Source organism: Panicum hallii, chromosome 4 (genome assembly GCF_002211085.1).
Source record: "Panicum hallii strain FIL2 chromosome 4, PHallii_v3.1, whole genome shotgun sequence".
Taxonomy (NCBI): Eukaryota; Viridiplantae; Streptophyta; class Magnoliopsida; order Poales; family Poaceae; genus Panicum; species Panicum hallii.
The window spans coordinates 21196690-21218406 of NC_038045.1; the positions used below are offsets into that span (position 1 = coordinate 21196690).

Below are 21717 nucleotides of genomic sequence, written 5' to 3' on the forward strand. Positions count from 1 at the left end.
CCCGCATTTTGCGGTACCCCCCGTGAATACGTTATCTCGATAACGTATGTTAACGTTGTCTGTACGGCGGTAATTGTACAGATGCTGTTTCTATAGTGAACAGTAATGAATGGGAACGCTTTCATGACATGCTGGCATGAAAGGTTCATTGGATATATATTGTGGTTTTCTGCAGGTACACTAACCACGAATACGAAACTAGGACGGATAGGGTTTATCGACTAGTTAATAGTGAGAGACGTATGTATTATGCCACCGAAACTAACCACGTAAGTCCGAAGATATTCGGCAGTTGTTTTTGGTTTGTGAGGATGAGTAGAACGTGCATAATTCATCATCATATAATGTGTGTTTTGGTTCTTTCAAGGATGTGTGGTAGAATGTTGATCTTTGGTGTGGTTAGTGGGATTCTTGTAGTAGTGTTGATAAAGTCTCTTAGGTATCTTTCTGCTTTCCAGCCCTTGCCATATCCAAAACAGTTATCTCGTCCTATTTACCTTGTAAGTCCTCAGCAGGGTAACTAAATTCTATCATCTGAATTCTTGTTTCAGATGGTTGGTGCCACACGTGGAACCCCGGAAGGTTTCCGGGCTGATCAATCCAGCAATTCCCAACCACCATCCCCATCACTTTCACATCTAGCCGAGGCTATGGCTCGGCAAACTGAACTTCTCAATCTGTTGGTTCAGGCACAACAGAAGCAACAAAACCAGCAGTCACAACGTCGTGACGAACCCCTGGCAGCAACCTATCAAGATTTCCTCAGTACTCAGCCCCCACTGTTCAGCAAAGCGGAGGAGCCCTTGGATGCCGATGTTTGGCTCCGCACCACTGAATCTAAGTTTGCTCTTCTTACGATTCCATTTGCGGACTCCAACAAGGCTCATTTTGCTGCCCAACAATTGCACGGAGCTGCCCGTATCTGGTGGGATAATTATTGTGCTATGCAAACTGATGGCCATGTTATCTCCTGGGAAGAGTTCCGTAATGCCTTCAGGGCACATCATATACCTGAAGGGCTGGTGGAGCGGAAACTGAATGAGTTCTTGGCACTTACTCAAGGCACCCGCACTGTACTGCAGTATGCACAGGCTTTTAATCACCTGTGTCAGTATGCGGGCTATCATGCCGATAATGATGCCAAGAAGCAAGATCGTTTTCGTCGAGGTTTGGATACTAAGCTCAAAGAACATTTGAACCTTGTCAAGGCAAATACTTTCAGTGAGTTGGTCAACATGGCACTGACTCAGGAGGATTGCATTACGGCACACCGTGCTGAAAAGAAGCGTAAGGTCTCCACTGGATCCACGAGCGTTCAACCCTCGTGGTATCAGTTTGATCAGAACATATTGCCTGAAGCACCACCACGAAATGCTCCGATCGGCAGACTGGTTCTTAGGCCGCCTCAACAGCAAGAAGAGTATCAACCTCCAGTACCTCTACAACAACCACAACAATTTGGCCCACGACCGAATGTTCAACAAGCTCGACAGAAAAACAACACTCATTGCTGTTTAAAGTGCGGAAGTGTGGATCATCTCCTTAGAAATTGTCCGCAACTCAGAAGACCTAATCAAGGGCAGAATTCCAGTCAGAATGATCAGAACAAGGATAAGAGGCCGATGATGCAAGTCCGGTATGGACACATCAATTTCACTACCCTTGCAGAACTTCCGGATGGAGCTCCTATCATGTCGGGTACATTTTCGGTACATCACAAACCAGTTGTTACATTATTCGATTCTGGAGCAACTCATAGTTTCATTAGTAACAACTGCAGTACCCGAATAGGACTTGATCTTTGCCCTACTAAGGGGTCATATGTGATCTCTACCCCTGGAGGAAAAATTTCATCTGGCCAAATGGTCAAAAAGGTGCCAATTCAATTGGGTAGCAAGGAAATCAGAACTGATTTGATTCTATTAAACCTAGAGGGTATTGATATTATACTTGGGACCAATTGGATGGCAGAACATAGAGTATTGCTAGACATCTCTTCCCGAGTTATTGAGATTGACTCACCACATCAAGGAGCAACTACCCTCTACCTGCCTCAGCAAGAGTATTTGTACTCTTGTACTTATGCCATCACAGACGTCAAAGTAAAAGATATCCCAGTAGTCTGTGAATATCCCGATGTCTTTCCAGATGACTTGCCTGGGATGCCACCAGACAGAGACATCGAGTTTATTATTGAACTTCAACCTGGCACCGCTCCTATTTCGAAGAGGCCATATCGTATGCCCCCAAACGAATTGGCCGAACTTAAAATTCAACTTCAAGATCTTCTTGATAAAGGATTTATACGCCCAAGTGCGTCACCTTGGGGTTGTCCCGCTCTCTTCGTCAAAAAGAAGGACAATAGCCTAAGGCTATGTGTCGATTATCGTCCACTCAATGCGGTCACCATCAAAAATAAGTACCCTCTTCCCCGCATTGACATATTGTTTGATCAGTTAGCTGGAGCTAAGGTCTTCTCAAAAATTGACTTACGCTCTGGTTATCATCAGATCAAGATTAGGCCTTGCGACATTCCAAAAACGGCCTTCTCAACCAGATATGGACTTTATGAATATCTGGTTATGTCATTTGGGCTCACCAATGCACCGGCATATTTCATGTATCTTATGAATTCAGTCTTTATGCCGGAACTTGACAAAATCGTCGTGGTCTTCATCGACGATATTCTGATATATTCCAAAACTAAAGAAGACCATGCTAATCATCTACGTGTCGTGCTTCAACGACTACGTGATCATCGCCTTTATGCCAAATTCTCGAAATGTGAATTCTGGCTAGAAAGTGTAAAATTTTTGGGGCACACTATCTCTAGTGAAGGCATATCGGTTGATCCAACTAAAGTCCAGGAAGTTATGGATTGGAAGCCTCCAACTTCAGTCCATCAAATTTGAAGTTTCCTTGGATTGGCAGGATATTATCGCCGATTCATTCCAGACTTCTCCAAGATAGCTAAACCAATGACTGAGCTACTGAAGAAAGAAGTTAAGTTCTACTGGGATACTAAGTGTGATGAAGCATTCCACACTTTGAGAAGACTTTTGACAACCGCCCCAGTACTAGCTCAGCCGGATAATACTCAGCCTTTTGATGTCTATTGCGATGCCTCTGGAATTGGCCTTGGTTGTGTTCTTATGCAAAACAACCGAGTCATCGCTTACGCATCGAGAGCACTTCGAAATCATGAGCAAAATTATCCAACTCATGATCTTGAATTGGCAGCGGTTATTCATGCTCTCAAGATCTGGAGACATCATCTTATGGGTGCTAAGTGTAACATCTACACTGACCATAAGAGCCTCAAGTATATCTTCACCCAAGCTGACTTAAATATGAGGCAAAGGCGTTAGTTAGAATTGATCAAAGACTACGATCTTGAGGTACACTATCATCCTGGCAAAGCCAATGTGGTTGCAGATGCACTTAGCCGCAAGGCACGATGTCATTGCTTATCCATTGAGGCTTTCAATGACACTCTCTGCAATCAGATGAGGAAACTCAACTTAGAAATCATTCCTCAAGGTAGTCTGAATCATTTATCCATTGAGAATACCCTTCGAGATAAAATCATCAAGTCTCAATTACATAATGAGGGTATCAAAATTATTAAATCAAAGTTATCTCAGGGAGAAGCCAAATATAAGTGTTTTCACACTGATCATCAAGGAACTTTATGGTTCAACAATCGAATTGTTGTACCTAAAGATCATCAGCTTCGCAAGCAAATCCTTGATGAGGCACATCTATCCAAGTTCTCTATTCATCCTGGTAGTACCAAAATGTATCAAGATCTACGCCAGAATTTTTGGTGGACCAGAATGAAAAGAGAGATTGCTAAATATGTATCCGAGTGCGATACATGCCAGAGAGTCAAAACTAGTCATCTCAAAGCATCTGGTACACTCCAGTCATTACCCATTCCGTCATGGAAATGGGAAGACATCAGTATGGATTTCATTGTTGGTCTTCCCAATACTCCTCAAAAGCATGATTCTATATGGGTAATTATAGATAGACTTACTAAAACTGCTCATTTTATTCCCGTGCGTACTATCTACACCACTAAGAAGTATGCCGAAGTCTATCTAGATCAAATTGTTCGGTTGCATGGTATCCCTAAGACCATTATTTCTGATCGAGGGCCCCAATTCATTGCACGCTTCTGGGAACAGTTGCAGTCAGCTCTTGGAACTAAACTAATTCGAAGCTCTGCATATCATCCCCAGACTGATGGACAGACTGAGCGAGTCAACCAAATTCTTGAAGATATGCTCCGAGCTTGTGTTATCCACTATGGCACAAGCTGGGATAAATATCTTGCTTTGGCTGAATTCTCTTATAACAACAGTTATCAATCTAGCCTTCAGATGGCTCCTTTTGAAGCGTTATACGGTCGCAGATGTCGAACTCCTTTGAATTGGTCTCAGACCGGTGAACGCCACATCTTCGGACCCGATCTGGTTGTAGAAGCCGAAGATAAGATCAAGGTTATTCAAGCCAATCTCAAAACCGCTCAGTCTAGACAGAAAAATTATGCAGATAAAAGAAGGAAACCTTTGCAGTTCCAAGTGGGAGATTTTGTTTATCTCCGAGTATCTCCTACCAAAGGTGTCCAACGTTTCGGCATAAAAGGGAAATTAGCACCACGGTATGTTGGACCCTTTGAGATTCTTAAAGTCTGTGGCCCATTCACGATGTTTTCCATGTCTCTCAACTCAAGAAGTGTATTAAAGTACCTACGGAGATCATTGAAACCACCGCCATTGAGATTGAGCCTGATCTGTCTTACACCGAGCAACCTATTCAAATTTTGGATACCAAGGAAAGAGCCACCAGAAGAAAGACAGTTAAGATGTACAAGATTTTATGGGATCACCACACCGAAGAAGAAGCAACCTGGGAAACAGAATCTTATCTTCAACAAAATTTCCCACACTTCCTTCAAGCCAATCCCCAAAACTAATCGTCCAATCATTTTCCGCTACCGAATCTCGGGACGAGATTCTTTTTAGAGGGGAAGGCTGTGACAAACCGGTAATTAGAAAGCTAGACACTAGATTTAGTGTAAAGAGTGTGTGCTTGTTATGGTATGTATGTATAGTACAAAGGATTAAGGGTATATTTGTAATTTCTATCAGATGTAGGTCCTTGAATGTAAATAGGGTGAAGTGGAAGATAATAGCATCTTCAGTGCAAGGTGCGTGTTTTGAGAGGTAGCTTTGAAATCTAGGGAAAATATAATATTAAGTGTTAAGTTGATAAGATCATAAGCCCTTAAGTAAGGATAAGGGCCTAATTGTAAATAAACCTAAGCAATAGGGTCTTTTATGTAAATAATTAGGGGATAAAAGTAACCTCCATGTTTACTTGAGGGCCTAATTATAAAAGTACTTGCCATCATGACATTCCTTAAACATTTGCAAATATGTCGCAAGGTTGATCAAATCTTCCCTGGTAAGGACAAGGGTAATTCAAAATTCTACCCTGTTCAAAATTCAATATGTAATGCTGCAAATGTTGAGTTTTTGAATTTGATCCCTAAATCAATATTGTAGAGCTTGAAAAACTCTACAACTTTGATTTTGGGCACTTTTTCAATTGAGCTTTAGATCAATGGAGATTTTTACTTTACAGGGAAGCCCCTAGATCTTTTCAGTTTTACACATGAGTCCTTGGCCGTTTTTCCCTCTTATCTTCTTCCTCTGAACCCCCTCTGCTCTCTGCTTCCTCTGCTCCGCCGCCAGTGCCGCCCCCCTGGCCGCCGTCGTGCAGGTCACCGCCGTCTACCCCCTGCTCCCCCTCCCCACGTGTCACCCTACTCTTGGCCGCCGCCGTAGACCTCCCCGCTATCTTCTTCTGTGCTTGCCACGACTGCCCCGAGCGCTCATCGGCCGCCACGGCATCGCCGCCATGGAGAACCCCCGGGCAAGCCCTGGCACTTTTATCTTCAGCGCACACTAACACCGCCAGCATCTCTACATCCCGTTTCCCCAATTGTCTTGGCATTTCCTAAGCACCAAACCCACATCCCGCAATCGTCTCTCCCTCCCAACTCCGGCCGCGCTCGGCATCGCCGTGGGCAGCCGCCTCTGGCCACCAAATGCCTCAACCGACCTCCTAATCCGTTTGCCCAGACCTTACTCGTGCTCCACAGCTAATTGCCGCAGCCCAATTTCAACTGAAGCCTCATCGCCGGTGTGCGCCGTCCGCCGCCGTCTTGGCCTCACCGTGGGACGCTTGTCTCCGGCACTCCCCAACCTCGGTCGTCTCAATTCCGAGCATCTCCACCTCGCCCCGAAGCTATTCAACCCCTTTCCCGCCCCTCCCCGGCCACCGGAGCACATCCCCGCTGTTTCCCCACCGCCGCCGGCCGCAAGCCTCCGTCGCGCCGCCACTGTGAGCTACCCCCACCCAATTCCTGTCGCCCACGGGTGCGCAAGAAACCCCTAGTGCTCCCCCACCCCTCCGACCTCACCGCCGGCGATCGTCGTCGCCGGGGTAAGCCGGTCAACCCCACGACCTCTGCCTTGACCGGGGGAAGGGACTGCGGGTTAGAAGAGAAAGGGACCTAAGGGGTTTTGTGCAAAGGATTAGACTCATAGGAACAGTTCTGTCCAGGGACTTCTGCGTAAAGGTGTTTGTTATTTTATGTGAGTAGTGATTCTGTTTTGTAAAATCCATAGAAATTCGTAGAAATTTCCAAAAAATGTCAAATAAATTTTACTGGAAACTAGACTTCAAATCCTACTGCTTTGGTTAATAGAGTTTACTGTGAAACCAAATAGTTTTGGATTTATTTTAAGTTTAAAGTAAATGGGGTAAAGGATGCATAACTTTCACATGCTTGCTTTATTTCTTGTAATTTTTGGTATGTGGTTTCCTTAGGTCATGTGTAGGCCTGAGTAAAAGTTTCAAACTCAACCTTATTTTGTAGTTTAAGTTCTTTTGAATTTGGGCAATTCAAATTTGAAATACTATGAAATTAATTAAGCATTTTCCTTAGGCTTAATTAACTAGATTTTTTTTGTCATAATCTGATATGTTGATAATTAGTCTATAATGAAATTTTCAAAACTTTATAATTCTATTTGTCTAAATTTGAATTTAAACTTAATAGTTATATTCAAAACCAAATGTTTTAGCTCCTGTTCCAATAACTCCAATACGCTAATCACGACTTAATTATGAGTGCTATCTCAAAACTAAACCCCCTTCTGTTTTGTGAGTTCACATGTGATAACTGCTTGGAATGCAACTTTATCGTGAATTAAAATAATTTCATATGCACCTTTTTGAATGTGATACTGCATTGCATGTAGATACGACTACTTCCGCGCACGATACTTATGAGATCTCCTAGAAGTCTGTAAAGGATATTTCTGAAGACCAAGTGAACATCACCAAGGGATTATCTGAAGCCCCGAACTAAAGTTCGGAAGATAATAATACTAACATCTCTGACTTCAGCCCCACCAGTAAAGGCAAGCCCCGGACATAACCCACTATTTTATTTACACTACACTTTATATCTATTTACGTATCCTATGCATTAAGTTCTCAGGAATTGCTTGAAACCCTAGTTGCATTTTCCTAGGAACCAATGTGATGAATACTAGTACTTGAGTCCGACTAGCTGCTATGCTAATAGGGCCGGTAGAAGTCGGGTGATTTCCTGTCACTCGCGCGATATAGGAGTTGTAATGTTTACATTCCTGTTATCACTATAAGGATGCCGGACGGGAGTTTTGTGAGGTATCATGGTTGAGGTGATACCCGTCTGTGTTGTTGAATTGGATAAGGCCGCAGGGTGTGTTAGCGGTGGTTAAGCATTTGAAAGTACTAACCACATGCCGCGAAATATGGTAAGCGGTAAGCCTAGTAACCAATCAGCCCGAGGAGTGGACATACCTCCCACCACTCGATTGCTTCTTCTGGTTACTTATGTTCGACTGAGGAAATACGTGTTGCAAGGGCAACCAGGAATACGGGTTTTGTAGTCGCGCTACAGACGTATGTCCTGCACGAGTGATGTGCGTATGTTCCTACAGTCGCTTGTGGTGGACCTGTCCACGAGTCGGAATGAAAGGCAAACGGTTGCTTCGGAGCAAAGGTTGGATGTTCCAAGCGTGTGAGTTAGGTTTACCTTGCAAGGTTGAATTCGATTCGAATCGTCCGCTTCTCACGAAGATTGAGACTGCTTGATCCCTTTATCACACAGAGTAACAAGAGCAACTATATAATGAGTAATACTGAAGGTTGAGATAAAGATCCTACCATGCTTGAGTAGTTATAGGTGCTTACCTAGAAGGGATAATTAACTAGAATCTGAAAGCTAAAACTTGAAGTTAAGGATCTACTCTTTGTTGCTTTCAGCTGAAACTAAACCCAGAACCATTATAAGCTTTCATAAGTCTAGTTATGGGCTAAGTATACCCAATCCCGGGTAAGCCTTGCTGAGTATTAGTATACTCAGCCTTGCTAGTTATATGTTTGCAGGTAATGTCTTGAAGACCCTACTCTTCCCATGCCTTGGCCCTGTGCTCTTTCAGAAGGTTGGTCCGTGGAATGGGATCCGTCCCCGGCCAGCACTGGTGATATCGAGTGATGTCGTGCTCAGGCTTAGCATGACATCCGTCTTATCGACGAGTTGTAATCATCGCGTATGTTTTCCGCTGCTAAAAACCATAGTTTTAACAGTTTGTAATCTTCTCTCTGAATTTAATCTTCGTACCTCTTTTGAAAACCCTTATAACGTAATTTCCTCTGTGATGTAAAATGTGATGGTGATTGTATCTCTGGACTCACCTTCGTGTGAGGTAACCTTATTTGATCCTGTGTATCGGTGGTTTATCGGGACGTTACCCGACAGGCCAAGGGATTATACCGTTTGAAGCACGTTGGAGCCCTCGGAAGTGGACTCGCGTACTTGAGCCGGTATAATTCAGGTTGGTTCTGCCACAGAGTGACAGGAAATCACTCGACTTCTGCCGGTCCTATTTGCAGAGCATCTATTCGATAAGGACTCAGGCACAATACATAGGTTCCTAAGATTTATGCATCTAGGGTTCCATTTCAACTCCTAGACTTAATGCATAATATAAATATATAAGTAGAAACCGTATAAGTGTACTAATTTAAAATACTGGGTTATGCATCGGGGCTTGCCTTCTTGAGCGGGGCTAGCGTCAGGGATGTCAAAGACTTCTGAACTTTGGTTCGGGGCTTCAGTTATAACCTCGGCGATGTTCGCACGATCCTCAGAAAACCCTTGCTTGGGCTCCGGAATTAGTTCGTAGTCTCCGTCGTCGAGTGTCGTTGACTCTACATGATATGTAATGATTTGAATTAGGTGGTTCTTGAGTTAAGAATTTTACTTCACGATAAAGTTGCAATATAACAATGGATAAATACAACTCCATAACACAAGCAATTTGAATTTAACCCGACCATTTGTATCTTAATTCAATTATCATAATTAGTTGCATTAATTAAATTGGGTTAATAGGTTTGTTTTTTATTTTGAAATCCACAAAGGTTATGGCCTTGAATTTTTATGGGTAAGCTTACTTCTAGTGGATGAGCTTACTATGAATTTTTCGTAATTTTCTGAAAATAGAAACTAAAACATTTGATTTAAGTTTAACTTTCAAGTTTAAATGCAAATCTTAGACAAAACAATGTCATAATTTCTTGAAAGACTATGAACTACTTACAGTATATCATATGGTAAAAAGATCTAAGCATGAAAACCTTAGTAACATGCTTGAATAAATTTAACCCATTTCAAGCTTGATTTGCATAAGTTTAATCCATTTCAAGCTAGGGTTCAGTAATATAAGTGATATTTGCACACAAGCTTACTCATACCCTAAACAGGCTACACACCAAAAATCACAAGCAATAGAGCTAGCATGCAAAAGTTACACATAAGATACCCTTTTGCTATTCTTTTAAATAACTTTAAAAACATTTTGTTTCAAACTAAACTCCAGTAACAAAAATTGTAGAGTTAGACTTCTGGAGTACAACAAAACTAGTTTGACTATTTTTGTATTTTTCTACAATTTCCTACAAATTTTCAAAGTTGGCTGATTTGAGATGGGGGGTTCTGATTTTCCACAGAAGGACCCCTGGAAAGTTTTGAATATTTGAAATTGGGTCCTTGGCCGGGCTACATAGGGATGCCGATCGGTGGCGATCAAATTTCGATGAGGGGGCTCACCGGCGGTGAGGGGAAAGTGGGCGAAAAGGTTCAGGGGCTCACGGCGGTCCCGGGGGTGGCCGGTGTTGGGGAAGAGAGGGGCCGAGGCGGTGTATCGACGGCGAACAGGGGCTGGCGGCGGTGCTCCGAGGGGCGGCGACGGTGTTCCGATGGCCGGAGGGCAAGAGAGTGGCGGGGAAGTGGCTAGACAGCTTCCACGCGATGATATGGTGCTGGTGGTGTGCTTGGCTGGGGCTGAGAGGCGACGGAGCGGCAGGACGATGGCGAGACCGAGCGGCGGCGGAAGCTCGAGCTCACCGGCGCGGTGGTCCGGTCGATCTAGTGCGGGAGAGCAAAATTGGGCAGGCCTGTGAGCATCAGTGGGTGGCGAGGGTGCTACTGGAGCACTGGATCGAGGGTGGGAGGTGGCAGGGGCGGCTGTCGACGGCAAGCCGAGGCAGCGGCAGAGCTCCGGCGAGAGTACTCGAGCGGAGAAAGAAAGGAGAGGCAAAGCGATGCAATGGAGTGTGTAAAAGAAGTCAAGAGGGACTCCTGGGCGAGCTTTAAGGCCAAGAGGATCACGGCGCAGGTGGAGCAGCTGCTGGCAAGCGCGGCGGCGCGCATGGCGTCTCGGGCGACGGCGGCACGACGTGGAGGAGAAGGGAGAGGGCCAGCGCGGGGTGGGGAGCGGCGGGCGCGGTGCTGGAGCGGCACGTGGTGCGAAGAGAGGCGGCGTGGGGCAGCTGGGGCTCGGGCACGTGGCCGGCGATGGCGGCGAGGGCGGCGCAGAGAGAAATAGAGAGAGGAGGACTGGAGGTAGACGAAGGAGGACCAAGTTGCAATTCTCCAAAAGTGCAGGGACATCCACTGTAAAGCCAAGTTAACTTTCAAACCATAGCTCAAATGAAAATGTGCCCAAAAGCAAAAGTGTAGAGCTCAGCAAGATCTACAACTTTGCTTTAAGGTTTAGTTTCAAAAGAGTTAAGGATTTGAATCTAATTTAAAACTTGGCAAAGCTTTAAACTTCGGAGAAATCCTATTTAAAATCTACACTCCAACTGAATCCTTAGGGTAGTTTCACTTCTATTTGTGGTTTAAAAGTAAGTACTTGCTTCTTGCAAAACAACCCTTTACATAATTTGATTTTACCTCCCATTCTCACCCATTTTGCACCAAAGGACCTAAATTTTCCAGAATTACAAAAATACCCTTTTGCCTTTGCATTAAAGTTTTAGCACACATACAAAAGATCAAACATACACACTTTATACTAAAATCTAGTGTGTTTTAATCCTAAGTACCTGAATATCACAACGACCCCGAATCCTTTTCGGGTAGTCATCTAGGTTTGACCATAATTTGTAGGCCGCAAGGTTGGTTCGTGTACCGGAAGGGCTTGGAACTCTCTGAGCTACTCGAGTACGACTCCCACCTTGTGGTCTTCACACAGGAACTGCCTTTTCAGGAAGGCAGGTCCCTTTCTCACATAACTGAAGTGGAAGAAGGCAGCGCAGAGCTACTCAAGTACAGCCATACAGCTGAGAGGTTGCTGGATCACCAAGTCTACATGGCTTCCCTTAGAAATATGGAGGACGATGAGCCAGGTCCTGAGTATGATGCTGAGCTACTCATGAATGTATTAGCCGACGAGCGTACGGCGGATGCCCCCCCACGATGAGAACGAGGAGTACAGAATGAGCTGATAGTTGAAGAACGCCAAGCGTGCCAAGTGCAGGTGGAACACGGCAAACTGCGCAAGCAACCCACTATACTAGAGGAACCTCAACAAAGCCTTTGTAGCAGCTGGAGATCGGGAGTATCGAACCCCGATCGGCGACATTGCCGAGGCAGCACTCCTAGTTCAACAACTATTGCGAAACCCCTAGGTGCAAAGGCTGCAGTACCTAACCAAGCGCGTGCTCATGCAAATCGATGGGAAAAACCCAATATCTTCAACCCGGAACACCCTCTTGAGATCCCAGCGTCATGGTGACTCTCACAGGTCAGTAGCACCCCTGGAGGAGGATTCAGACTCCGGGGGAACGATAATCGCCAGCGCAACCAGGACAATCAAGCTGGTCGTGGCAATCGCCAGGGCCAGCAGTCCGCACGTGGTAATGTCGACCAAGAGGTGCAACAACATCCATGTCTACCCCGCAGCTGGGATGATGCAAGGCCTCAGGGCGAAGCTCAACCCGAGGCCAGCCTACAGAATGCTCCTACGGTTGATCTCAGGCAGAAGATCAACGACGGTCACGACGCACGGCGCATCATTGAGGCAAGGAGAAGGGACCAACCCGATAGATACCACTAAAGGGATATGAGGTGGGCTACGCTAGCGATAAACAAAAATTTTTACCGTTAAACTAGGAAAACTGTTGTTATAGATCATGGAATTACCACTAGAAGCGCGGGTGCAGAACTTCTGTAGCGCGTTGGGGTAGTGCAGTCGGTCGCCGGCAGTGTATTTGCGAGACCTCCTCACGTGCGGCTCATCCTCGTGAAGCAGAGGCAGCACCTCCAAGGTATCCACACGTACGGGGAAGAAGCGTCGCACTCCGGACTACTAGGTCCACGAGGGCAACCGCGGGCGCAGGTGTGGGAACAGGCGGCTGCCAGCAAGTGTGGAATTAGGGTTCACCCCTCCATGCACCCCACCCCTTCTTTTATAGGCGCCCACTAATGGGCTTCCTAACCGAGGCCCATTAGTGCACCTAAGCCCAATCTAATTTGGATCATATCCTCATTAGGCTTCCAGCCCCTTAAGTGTGTGACCCTTTGGGCTCACGCGCGAATAGACATGGCCCGAGTACTCCTACTCGAGCAATAGCTGACAGCGGCCTCTAGCAAGACGTGTCAACTCCTATGCACGTGCAAGGATCATATCAGACGAGCCATCACAATCTCATATACATGCTATTCTCTTTGCCTCACAATATTTGGTCTAGCTCCAAGCTGACCTCTCTTTCTTGATGCCGTGATCCGGAATCCTTGGTTAACACTTAACCCTAGCATGGCCATGCATTTCTTGATCCGATCACTCAAGGGGCCCGGAGATATTTCTCTCAAGCAGAGAGGGGCAAATCCAATCTTGACTAACCATGTCTCACAGCATGCTTCTTGACAAACCCGAGAACCACCTTTATGACTACCTAGTTACAGAGTAGCGTTTGATGGCTCCTAAGTAGGTCGGTTCACATCTTGAGTACATGCAACAATCTCAAGTCTAAGGACACAGCGCACACAGTGTGTAATGAGAAATCACTATTTCTCGAGTTGGGTCAGTCCAGCCTCATGTCATACATGTGCCCACATTATTAGTTTGACATCTCCATGTCATATGACTTGTGAAACATAGTCATCAACTAATACATGTGCTAGTCTAATATTCATGTGTGTCCATACATGAACTTCCGACTAGGAACAACTTTAGAATAACCATACAAGTAAAGAGTCTCACAAACAATTCACATAATTGCCAATCAATACAAGTTGCCTTTTATGGATATTCAATGAACACATAATAAATGATGGATACAACGAATATGATCATCTCTATGGTTACCTCTAGGGTATATTTCTAACAGTCTCCCACTTGCACTAGAGTCTAATTTAGAAGATATCTAATACCCATAGCTATTGTGTGCGCTTCATGCTTAGGCTGCGGAAGAGGCTTTGTCAAAGGATCAGCAACATTCAAATCCGTGTGTATCTTGCATATCTTGATCTCGGCCCATCTAACAAACTCTTGTATTGTGGCAGAACCAACCTGAATTACACCGGCTCAAGTACGCGAGTCCACTCTTGAGGGCTCAAACGTGCTTCAAACGGTATAATCTCTTGGCCTGTCAAGTAACGTCCTGATAAACCACCGAATGCAGGATCAAACAAGGTACCTCGCACAAAGGCGAGTCCAGAGATACAATTGCCATCACATTTTACAGCACAGGCAGATATATTACATGAGTGTTTAAAAGTAACATCAGTTCTCAACTGATGGAAATTATTACAAAACAGTTTTAAGTTTCAAGTCATGGCAGCGGAGTTTAAACACGGGCACTGTACACGTCGCCAGTTCAGATATCATGCTAGCCCTGGCATGATATCACTCGGAGGGATCTGTGTTGGCCGGGGACGGGTCCCACTCCACGGACCAACCATCGAGCAGCGGGTAAGGCCATGGCATAGGCAGAGCAGGGTCGACAGGGGGATTACCTGAACAAAAAGTCACAATGCAGGACTGAGTATTCTAATACTCAGCAAGGCTTACCCGTTCATGGTATACTTAACTAGACTTATGACGGCTTCTCGGGTTTTGGGTAAAGTTTTCAGCTGAAAAGCAACAAAGAGTAGATCCTTAATTTCAACTTCTAGCTTTCAAGTTCTATGTGATTATTCATTCTAGATAAGCACCTATAGCTATTCAAGTATGGTAGAATCTTTAGCCAAACATCATCTTTGATAACCATAAAATTACTCTTGTTACTCTATGTGGCAAAGGGATCAAGCAGTCTCAATTTCCGCAAGAAACGGACGATTCCTGAATTGAATTTCAGCCTTGCAAGGGAAAACCTAACTCACACGCTTAGAACTTTCAGAGTTCGTTCCGAAGCAACCGTTTGCCTTTCATTCCGACTCATGGATCAGAGCCACCACAAGCGACTGCAGGTGCATACGCACATCCAATGTGCAGGACGTACGTCTATAGAGTGACTACACGACCGTACTCCTAGTTGCCCAGCAACACGTATTCCCACATGTCGAGTCAAGTAACAGGAAAAACCAAATACGAGTGGTGGGAGGTATGTCCACTCCTCGGGCCGATTGGTTACTAGGCTTACCGCTTACCATATTTCACGGTATGTGGCTAGTACCTTCAAACGCTTAACCACCGCTACCACACACTGCGACCTTATCAAATTCATCAACACAGATGGTGTATCATCTCAACCATGATACCTCACATAAGTCCCGTCCGTCATCCTTATAGTGATTACAGGAATGTAAATATTGCAACTCCTATATCGCGCGAGTGATAGGGAATCACTCGACTTCTACCGGTCCTATTAGCATAGCGGCTATTCGAATTCAGGTTCTATTGTTCAATATATTAGTTCCTAGGAGAATGCAACTAAGGTTTTTCATATAATTCCTAAGAACGTAATGCATAGATAGGTGTGAATAATATAGATTGCAGTGTAAATAAAGTAGGGGCTATGTCCGGGGCTTGCCTTCTTGCGTGGGGTTGGGGGCAGTAGCGTCAAAGTTTTCCGAACTTTGGTTCGGAGCTTCAGTTAGATTTCTGACGGCGTTCCCGGGGTCTTCAACTGATTCCACTCCTTGATCCGGGATTAGTTCGTACTCACCGTCGGCGAGAGTAGTCGAGTCTACATGATATGCAAAGTTATAACTTAAGGGATGCATATACTTTAATTTTATTTCACGATAAAGTTGCAATCCAACGAAAATATAATTTACTTACTACACATATCATTTACTTTTCTACTGGGCAGTCATTTATCGGGTATTAACTATTTTGTCTAGTTACATTAAGCAACAGGTTTGGTTACCCTAATTATTTAATTAATGGCATGGGGTAACATGTTGAGTTAGTTTTAAAATATTTAAACTAATTACATTTAATAACTTTATCTATTTGCTTTGTTAATTATTTATACTAACCCTAGGTTATTACTTAACTATGGACTTATTTTATTTTATTTAGATATAATACTATCATAGCATGTTCTTTTTGTACTGGTTGTTTTACACCTGATCTTAGGTTGATAATTTAGGGACAGGTTACACTACTTAAGAACAATACCTCAAAATATTTTCATAATTTTTGAACATTTAAATCCACAGATATTAAATATTCAAGGTTAATTAGATATTATTCATAATTAAACTCACACTTTATGGAAATGTTATACAACTGTAGGTTAATTATTTTTCCTAAGTTCTATATGTCAAAGCAAAACTAACACAATTGAGTTTACATTTTTACCATTTTTCTGCAATTTACTATGCATTTTATTATCCTACAACTACTTAAACTTAGCATTTAAATTAGAGCACAAACCACTCAGAAACTGAAACTCAATCTATAAGGAAAGTTGTAGATCTCAAAATGAGGATTCCAACAAATTTTAGTTTGCATTTTTATGATTTTTTCTTGAATTGATATGGAATTTTAAAGTTGACAGCACAAATAACACAAGGGGGTCCTTCTGGCACTATTCATATGTGTCTTGGCTTTGCAGACAGCCCCCTGAGTTTTTGAGTCTTTCAACCCGTGGTCAGAGAGGGAGACAGGGGTTTGACCGGCCTGTTCCGGCGACGGCGATCGCCGGCGGCGAGGGTGGAGGGGTGGTGAAGCATCACTGAGTTCTCGCGCACCTGGGGGCGGTCGAGATCGGGTCGGGGTAGCTTGTAACGGCGGCGCGGCGAGGACAGTGCAGCCGGCGGCGCAGGTGAACTTCGGGAACGGCGCTCCGGTGGTCGGGGGTGGTGAGGAAGAGGTCGGGGAGCTTCTAGACAGTGTAGGGAAGCTCGGTGTGGGACCAGTTGGGGTCGTGGGGGGCCGGAGAAGGGTATTCCACGGCGAACAGAAAGCGGCGGCGGGTGGAGATCGCCGGCACTCGTCGGGGAGCCGGTGTGGTGCACTAGGGATTCAATTGGGAGGTCGTAAAGCTTCACGGGGTCGAGAGAAGTCTACCTGAGGTGTTGTCGTGGTGCGGGAGGGCTCGGAGTGGGCTGCCCACGGTGAGCAGGAGGCGGCGGCGGACAGTGGTCGTCGGCAACCGTGCTCCGGCCAAAATTGGAGGGCGGCTGGGGGCTGGGAAGCACAAGCAGAGGTCGGGGAAGCTGTTTAGGGGATCAGTGGGAACAATGAGCGCTCGGTGGTGGCTGTCCACGATGACCCGTGGCTCACCGGAGAGAAGGAGCGGGCGGCGGCGGCAATTGGAGCTCGGGATGTGCACGGCAAGGGGAAAAGAGGTGCAAATGGTGTCACTGTGATCTCCTGGTTCTGTTGGGCAAAAGAGAAGAGAAGAGGAAGTAGGCGCGACCACAGAACGCGGTGGCGACGACGTGGCGGCTGGCGGGCGGCTCGGGACGACGTGGCGCGCGCGGAGGAGGGCAGCAAGGAAGGGGAGCAGAGCCGGGATAAGGAGAGGACGACGCGTGGAGGTCGATCCAGCAGGTGGTGGCGCGGCGGCGGCGGCCAGAGCCGAAGCACTGCGCCGGCGGCAGGGGGGGCAGAGCAGAGCACGTGCCCGAGGAAGAAGAAGAGAGGGGAGGGGTCCGGGGGACCTGTTTGGAAATTCTAAGAATCTCAGGGACCTCTCGGTAAACTAAAATTTCCCACTGATGTAGAGATCTAATGAGGAAATGCCCAAAATGAAAGTTGTAGAGTTTTTCAAGACCTACAATATTGCTTTAAGGTTCAAGTTCAAAAAGCCAAATTTTACAGCTTTTCATGTAAAAGTTTGAGCAAAGGTGGAATTTGAATTACTTTTGTCCTTACCAAGATGGATTTAATGTAATTTTGGGTATGTTTACAAGTTTTCATGTGATGTCATGATGACTTGCATTCTTACATTTTGGCCCTAAGTAAATTTGAAAGCTACTTTCATATTTCAACTATTTTGCATAAAAGGACCCATATTTTTACATTAATCACATCTAGGTCCCTGCTTTCACTTAAAGATCTATTTTTCTTAGGATTTAACCTATCTTTTACACTTCCTTTCCTATGGTATATAAATTTGACACCTAGTGTTATATTTTTCCTAGGTTTTAATGCTATCTCCCACTCTTACCCAATTATCTCTAGAGGACCTATATTTTACAGAATTACATTTATACCCCTTTCCTTTGTACTACACACATATACCATAGCAAGCATACACTTTTCACACTAAACTCTAGTGTCTATATTTCTAATTACCTGAATGTCACACGTATGAGGTGGAACTTCCACAGTACATGTTTGTTCTTCTGGTGATTCCTTGTCTCCTTAGCCTGCACTATCGCCCCATTGTTGTCACAGTAGAGGTTCAATGGGCTGGACGCATTCGGAAACACACCAAACTCTATGAGGAACTTCCTCATCCAAACCCCTTCCTTTGCAGCTTCCAAAGCTGTAATGTCCTCAGCTTCCATTGTAGAATTAGCTAGTGTATCCTGCTTGGAACTTTTCCAACTTACAGCACCACCATTCAATGTGAACACAAATCCTGATTGCGACTTTGAATCATCTTTGTCGGTTTGGAAGCTAGCGTCAGTGTAACCCATTACAATGAGCTCCTCCTCACCTCCATAGACTAGGAACACATCTTTAGTCCTTCTAAAGTACTTAAGAATGTTTTCACCGCTGTCCAGTGACTCTCACCTGGATCAGACTAGTACCTGCTCGTAGCACTTAGAGCACATGAGACATCTAGGCATGTACTTATCATCGCGTACATGATAGATCCAATTGCCGAAGCGTATGGAACCTTGCTCATGTGATCCAGCTCATTAGTCGTCGAAGGACACTGAGTCTTTGTGAGATGTATACCGTGTGACATAGGCAAGAACCCTTTCTTTGATTGTTCCATGCTAAAACGTTTCAACACCTTGTCAATGTAAGTATCTTCGCTTAATCCAATAGGCCTTCTCGATCTATCCCTGTAGATTCTTATGCCCAGAATGTATGCGGCTTCCCCTAAATCCTTCATAGAAAAATTATTTTTCAGTGAAGTCTTCAAGGATTCCAGCATAGGAATATCATTCCCAATTATTAATATATCATCTACATACAGGATCAGAAATACAACAGAGCTCCCACTTTCCTTCTTGTAAACACAAGCTTCTTCTTCGTTCTGAAGAAAACCAAACCCTTTGACTACTTGATCAAAATGAATATTCCAACTCCGAGATGCTTGCTTCAACCCATAAATGGATTTCTGAAGTTTGCATACCTTTCCAGCATTGGTCGGATCGACAAAACCTTCGGGCTGTATCATGTACACATCCTCATCCAGGTTTCCATTTAGGAAATCTGTTTTGACATCCATTTGCCATATCTCATAATCGAAATACGCAGTTATTTCTAGAATGATCCGAATAGATTTAAGCATCGCTACGGGAGAGATTGTCTCATCGTAGTCAACTCCTTGAACTTGTCTAAACCCTTTGCTGACAAGTCAAGCCTTATAGATGTGAACATTTCCATCCATATCTTTCTTCTTCTTATAGATCCATTTGCACTCTATGGCTTTAACACCATCAGGCGGGTCAACGAAGTTCCAAACTTGATTGTCTCCCATGGAATATATCTCGTATCTCATGGCACTCTGCCATTTCTCGGAATCTAGGTCCATCATCGCTTCTGCATATGTCGTAGGCTCATTTCTGTCCAACAATAATATCTCGCGCGCCGCGCGGAGCCTTGCCAACCTTCGTGGCTGCGGTGGTGCTTCTCTTGCCATGGGTATCTCAACTTGTTCTGCTACATTAGCATCACTTGTTGATTCTTTCCCAATTGGCTCATCTTGAACCACTTCAAGATACACCTTCTGTCCACTTTTATCCTTCTTGAGAAACTCTTTCTCAAAGAAAACACCGTTCCGAGCAACAAACACTTTGCCCTCTGATCGTTTGTAGAAGTAATACCCTAAAGTTTCCTTTGGATATCTCAGGAATATGCACTTATCCAATTTGGGAGTCAGCTTGTCCGACTGAAGTCGCTTGACAAAAACTTCACATCCCCAAATTTTTAGAAAATACAAGCTAGGAGTCTTCCATAGTCCATATCTCATATGGTGTCTTAACTACGGATTTAGACGGTACCCTATTTAGTGTGAAAGCAGCTATTTCTAGAGTGTAACCCCAAAATGATAACGGTAGATCTAACTGGCTCATCATCGACCGAACCATGTCCAACAAAGTTCGATTACGTCGCTCGGGCACACCGTTTCTCTGAGGTGTTCCAGGCGGCGTGAGTTGTGGAACAATTCTGCAACTCTTCAGATGATTGCTAAACTCATGACTCAAAACACTCGCCTCCTCGATCAGATCGCAAGGCCTTAATTTTCTTACCACGTTGATTTTCAACCTCATTCTAAAATTCCTTGAACTTTTCAAAGGTTCCCAACTTATGCTTCATCAAATAGATATAGCCATATCTACTCAAATCATCAGTGGAAGTTATGAAGTATTGGAATCCTCCTCTAGCCCTCGTGCTCATTGGTCCACACACATCAGTATGTATGAGTTCCAGCAAGTTTGATGCTCTCTAGGGAAAACCTATGAATGGTGTCTGGGTCATCTTGCCTAGCAAACAAGCTTCGCATGTCTCGTATGATTCAAAATCAAACGAAGTTAGAAGCCCATCCGAATGGAGCTTCTTCATGCGCTTCTCACTTATATGACCCAAATGACAATGCCACATATAGGTAGGACTCAAATCTTTAGGCCGAAGCCTTTTAGCACTTACATTACAGATAGGTGAATCATCAATATTTTAAAAAAACAACCCATTCTTAATAGGTGCAGAAGCCACAAACATATCATTCTTAGAGATCACACAACCATTGTTTTCACTCGCAAACGAATAACCATCCATCATCAAACATGAAGGAGATATCATGTTTCGACTCAAACTAGGAACAAAATAACAATTATTCAACTCCATAATAAATCCTAACGGGAGGTGGAGTTGCATCGTCCTAACGTTCAGCGCGGCAACTCTTGCATTATTGCCCATGCGGAAATCAACTTCTCCTCTTGCCACGCTTCTACTTCTTGTCAACCCCTGCATCGAATTGCAAATGTGACAAACTAATCCAGTATCAAACACCCAAGAATTGATGAAAGAATCAGCAATCAAAATATCCATAACATAAACAGTAAGGGTACCTAATTTGGAAGTACTCTTACTGCCATGGTTCTTCAAAGAAGCCAAGTACACCTTACAGTTTCTCTTCCATTGACCTTTTTCATGACAGTGAAAGCACTCAGTGTCAGCAGCTAGTCCAGTTTTAGCCTTAGGATCTGGGTTCGGCGTGGGGTTCTCAACCTTAGCCTTGCCCTTCTTCTTACACGAAGTACCCTTCTTCTTGAAGTTAGGCTTGTTCTGGACCGCCATCACATGGCTGCCACCCGTGCTCTTCTTGATGTCACTTTCTGCTATCTTGAGCATGCCGCATAGCTCATTCAAGCCCTTTTCAGCCTCGTGCATGTGGTAGTTCGAGATGAAGTTCCCATAGCTCGATAGTAAAGATGCAAGAATGAAATCAGTGGCCAACTCTTGGATGAGTGGGAAGCCCAGCTTCTCCAACCTCTATGTGTAACCAACCATCTTGATAACATCTGGCCCAACTGCTGCGCCCTCTGCCAGCTTGCTCTCAACAAAAGCCTTGGATACATTGAACCTTTCAGTCCTGGCCTATGTCTAGAACATGTCCTGAAGCACCTTGATCATATCGTGCGCCTCATGGTTTGTCTAAAAC

General features: G+C 44.6%; 1 protein-coding gene across 1 annotated transcript; it reads right to left on the bottom strand.

The window, feature by feature from the left end:
• Positions 1-21003: 21003 nt before the first annotated feature.
• On the bottom strand, positions 21004-21446 carry LOC112890396. The gene is made up of 2 exons (XM_025957292.1): positions 21146-21446; positions 21004-21020 (listed from the first exon to the last, which is right to left on the bottom strand). Exons 1-2 carry the CDS (start codon positions 21444-21446, stop codon positions 21004-21006), a joined length of 318 nt encoding a protein of 105 aa, XP_025813077.1.
• Positions 21447-21717: the final 271 nt, after the last annotated feature.